The 4,304-nt window shown below is 47.8% G+C and overlaps 1 protein-coding gene across 7 annotated transcripts in view; it reads left to right on the top strand.

The window, feature by feature from the left end:
- Positions 1–277: 277 nt before the first annotated feature.
- Fancg (FA complementation group G) overlaps positions 278–4,304 on the top strand; it is a 15,927-nt gene continuing 11,900 nt past the window's right edge. For 6 of the 7 annotated variants that reach the window (XR_007594273.1, XR_007594276.1, XR_007594274.1 and 3 more), the window contains exons 1-4: positions 278–803; positions 961–1,054; positions 1,943–2,074; positions 2,289–2,491. Coding sequence is in view for 3 of the 7 variants with exons in the window: in XM_050156085.1 (XP_050012042.1) it covers positions 711–803; positions 961–1,054; positions 1,943–2,074; positions 2,289–2,491 (522 nt within the window). In the remaining 4 variants the exon portion in view is untranslated. The remainder of the gene's footprint in view (positions 804–960; positions 1,055–1,942; positions 2,075–2,288; positions 2,492–4,304) is intronic. The other variant, XM_050156086.1, reaches the window with a different exon arrangement.

A 4,304-nucleotide genomic window follows, 5' to 3' on the forward strand; every position in this document is an offset into this window, starting at 1 on the left:
TCTTCTGTGAATCGTTTTGGGTTATAACAGTGTACTTTTTTTCTCCTCTCTGCTTTGGGATGTCCGATTCCCCTGGCTTTTTGCTCAAAGAGAAAGGATGGGAAGATTACCAAAGACTTCAGTCCCCTGTCCCTAGCTTTCAGGAGACATTTCTTTGATGGGGGTGGGGAGGGGAATGAGTGGAGGTGGGGGTGGGGAAACCCTTCCTTGGGCTCTCTCCACAGTACTACAACCCCCAGCAGGCACCGCGCGGACCAGCCTGCCACGGAGGGGAAAACCTGGGCTGCCGTTGGTGCTCAGGCAGAGCGGGGCCAGAGACTCTGGGGCCAAGGCTCGCTCTCTAACCTAGTCTCGCCACTTTGGCCCACGCCAAGGCCAACTGTCTGTACCTGGCCTGTGGCTGGCCTGTCTCCCCACCTCGTTGTTCCGGGTTTCTTTTTCAGTTTCCCGCGGGAACCGACTCTTGAAGTGAACCAACCGCGGCAGAGTTTTGCAGCCTGGCCAACCAGAGCCGCGGCGGCGGCGGCGGCGGCGGCGGCGGCGGCGGCGGCGGCGGCGGCGAGGAGTGAGTGAACTTCTTCTGGCCACCGAGAGCCCGCCGGCTGCGACCGAGAGGGGCACCCTCCTCGCGGCTAAGGTGAAGGCGTCGGTGGGACCAGCCTCACCCATCAGAAAACCTCTTCGGGTAACGGGGAGCCACCTCAGCGACAATGTCCAGCCAGATCATTCCAACCCTCCCTAAAACATCTAGTATCCTGGACCTGTGGAGGAAAAAGAATGACCGGCTCGTTAGACAGGCTAAGGTAAGATGTTGCTGGGACCCTCGTCCTGTATCCTCCAAGATCCCAGAAAGCGGTTTTGCAATGATTTCACCCTAGCTTAGGGAAAGGAACAGAGCTTGATTTCTATCCGAAGAACCAGAAGGGGCTGGACAATGTGTCCATCACCTTCTAATTTCAGCAGCTGACTGGGGATTCTCGTCCGTCTTTGAGGCGACAGCAGTTGGCTCAAGACACACTGGAAGGGTTTAAGGAGCTCCTCATCACTTTGCAAGGTAATACAGAGCTTCCGGGAGCTTCATTTCCTCTCCCCAGCAGCCAAAGATCAGCTTCTTTTACGTGGTTCTGGAACTGTGAGTATTCTGGGGCTCAGGGACCCCTGTTTTGTCGGGTGTTTTGTATTGTGCGGACGATCAAAGAAAGAAAGGTCACTTCAAGATGAATTTTTGCCTCTTTGCAGCAGGGAGGTCCAGCCTCCAATGGACTAAAGCTCGAATAGCCGTGCAAAGGTGTATTGGTTTACTGTTACACAAAAATTGCTTTTTGGGTAAAACAAGCTCCTCATACAATAGCCCCTGATTTAGTCTGCATATTCTTCTGGAGGACAGCATCACACCCTTGTCACTTTAGTCTATTGTGTACTGTTTGTAGTGCTCAATAATTCTAGGCACTCCAAGTGTGCCAGGACTGTCTCGCAGTGACAAAGCCATGCAAAGGGTGTACAGCTCCTTCAGAAAAACAGCTCTGTAGATAACAGAGAACAACCATGGTTTCCACATGTTTTCTTCAAAGTCCAAGAACTTCTAGAAAACAACTGTTCTGATGTTTACCCTAGATACAATGAATGGTTCAACTAATCGCCCCCCCCCCCACACACTGTTTAAAGCACAAAAGAGACAGGGGTGGAATTGTCTTTCAGTAGGTGAATGCCTCCTTACCCTACACACACACAAACACACACACACACACACACACACACACACACTGCAACATTTGAAGAATGATTTTTGGGAGATTTCGAGATCTTCTCTCCAAGTTGTCTGACCAAAAGATGAATTCCTTATTGAAGCCATCTTGGTTGGAATGGGCTTGATCTCTGGGATGGAAAGCATTCGGGCTGTATCTCATGGGACAGCCTGAGAGACCAGCATCTGTTGTTCCAGGACTCCCTGCTGCTGTTCCTGCTCTCCCCTTGGAGCTGACTGTCACCTGTAATTATATAATCCTGAGGGCTAGCCTGGCCCAGGATTTCACTGAAGACCTTACCCAGGATGTCCAAAGGGGCCTAGAGAGAGGTAAGACCTCCCAAGTCCTGAACAATCCAGTCTGGATTTAGAGGTGAGGCTAGGGGCTGGAGGAGGAGCGAGAGGCACCAAAACCTTCGCTGAGAATGATGCCCTTTCTAGTCCTCTGCATGTTCCTCAGACCAGGCGCATTATTGTTTTCTTTGGGATTTTAGACCAGAGAGTGTGGGGAGCTGAGAGATGGATGTGTGTGTGTGCTCTACAGTGCTGGAGACCCAGAATCAGCTGGAGCCCAAGTCGCAGCAGAGACTCCTGGAGCTGTGGCACTCTGTCCTCTCTGCCTCCTCCCTTCTGCCGGAGCTGCTACCTGCCTTACACTGCCTGGCCAGCCTTCAGGCTATCCTCTGGATGAGTACTGACCACCTGGGGGATCTGGCCTTGCTGTTGCAAACCCTAAATGCCAGCCAGGTAACTGGGGAAGTGAAGATGAACTTGCCTACCCTCCTGTCTTCATAGCTGTGGTATTTTACCTAGGGCTTCAGACATGCTAGGCAAGTACTCTACTGCTGAGATACATTTTACATTTCCCTTCCCACCCACTCTTTCAGAAAATTTATTTCTAGCTGGGCTATAGTGGCACACACCTTTAATCCCAGCATTCAGGAAGCAGAGGCAGGTGGATCCCTGTGAGTTTGAGGCCAGCCTGGTCTACAAGAGTTAATTCCAGGACAGGCTCCAAAGCTACAGAGAAACACTGTCTCGAAAAACCAAAAAAAAAAAAAAAAAAAAAAAAAAAAAAAAACAAAAAAAAAAAAAAAAAAAAAAAAAAAAAAAAAAAAAAAGGAAAAAAGAAAATCTATTTCTATATGTATGAGTGTTTGACTTATACGTATGTATGTATACAGTGTTCATGCGTGGTACCCATGGAGGTCAGAAGAAAGGGTCAGATTCCCTGGAACTGGAGTTACAGATAGTTGTGAGCCACCATGTGGGTGCTGGGAACCAAATTTGGGTCCTCTGTAAGAACAAATGCCATCTCTCTAAGTTCACACCACCCCCTACCCATCCACCCACACTTGTTCTCAAGGCAGACCAGGCTGGCTTCAAACTCACAAAGATCTTTCAGCCTCTGCCTCTAAGTGCTGGGTTTAGAGGATTACGCCATCATGACAGGTCTAGTCGTTTTTGAGACAGGCTCTTACTGTGTACCCAGGCCCCAAACTTGCTGTGTTCCTCCTTGGAACAAACCTGGTTTTGTTCTAAGCCCCTCCAATGCCAAGCTTTACAGGTGCGAATCACCAAACCCAGCTCTCAATTCTCATTGTTTTGTTTGTTTGTTTGTTTGTTTGTTTTTTTTGGTTTTCAAGACAGGGTTTCTCTGTAGTTTTGGAGCCTGTCCTGGAACTAGCTCTTATAGACCAGACTGGTCTTAAACTCACAGAGAGTGAACCTCTGCCTCCTCTCCAGAGTGCTGGGATTAAAGGCGTGTGACACCCCTGCCTGGCTCTCACTGTTTTTTAATTGGAGATAGAACTTTACTAAGTTGTTCAGTCTAGCCTTGAACTTACTCTGTAGCCCACTTTCAAGATGATCCTTTTTGCCTTAGGTGCTAGAGTGGTGGTTCTCAACCTGTGTGACCTCTTTGAGGGTCAAATAACCCTTTTACAGGATCACCTAAGACCATCAGAAACATATTTATATTACGATTCATAATAGAGCCAAATTACAGTTATGAAGAAGCAACAAAATAATTTTATGGTGGGGGGGTCATCATAACATAAGGAACTGTATGAAAGGGTCACAGCATTAGGAACTTGAGAACCACCGTTCAGAGGCTGCATCACTAGAGTCACAGGCCTGTACCACCATTCTCAGCTTACAGTGTCATCTGCTGGGAAGGCTGCTGTGATGGTTGGCAAAAAATGCAAGCAAATAACAATAACAACAACAACAACAAAAAAAACAAAAACAAAAAACAAAACAAAAACCCCAAATAAAAACCAAACCAGTTTTTTTTTTTCCCTCCCCGCTGAGACAGGGATTTTCTGTGTAGCCCTAACAGTCTTGGAACTCACTCTGTAGACCAGGCTGGCCTCAAACTCACAAAGATCTGCCTGCCTCTGCTTCCTGAGTGCTAGGATTAAAAGTGTGTGCAACCACCACTGCCCAGCTAAAACCAGGTTTGTTTGTTTGTTTGTTTTTGAGTGACCTTTCTCTGGTTAGCTCCTCATTGGGGGATTTTTCTTTTTTTTTTTTAAAATATTTATTTATTATATATACA

This window comes from Alexandromys fortis, unplaced genomic scaffold (genome assembly GCF_014885135.2).
Source record: "Alexandromys fortis isolate MF-2015 unplaced genomic scaffold, M_Fortis_MF-2015_v1.1 scaffold_92, whole genome shotgun sequence".
In the NCBI taxonomy this organism is placed as follows: Eukaryota; Metazoa; Chordata; class Mammalia; order Rodentia; family Cricetidae; genus Alexandromys; species Alexandromys fortis.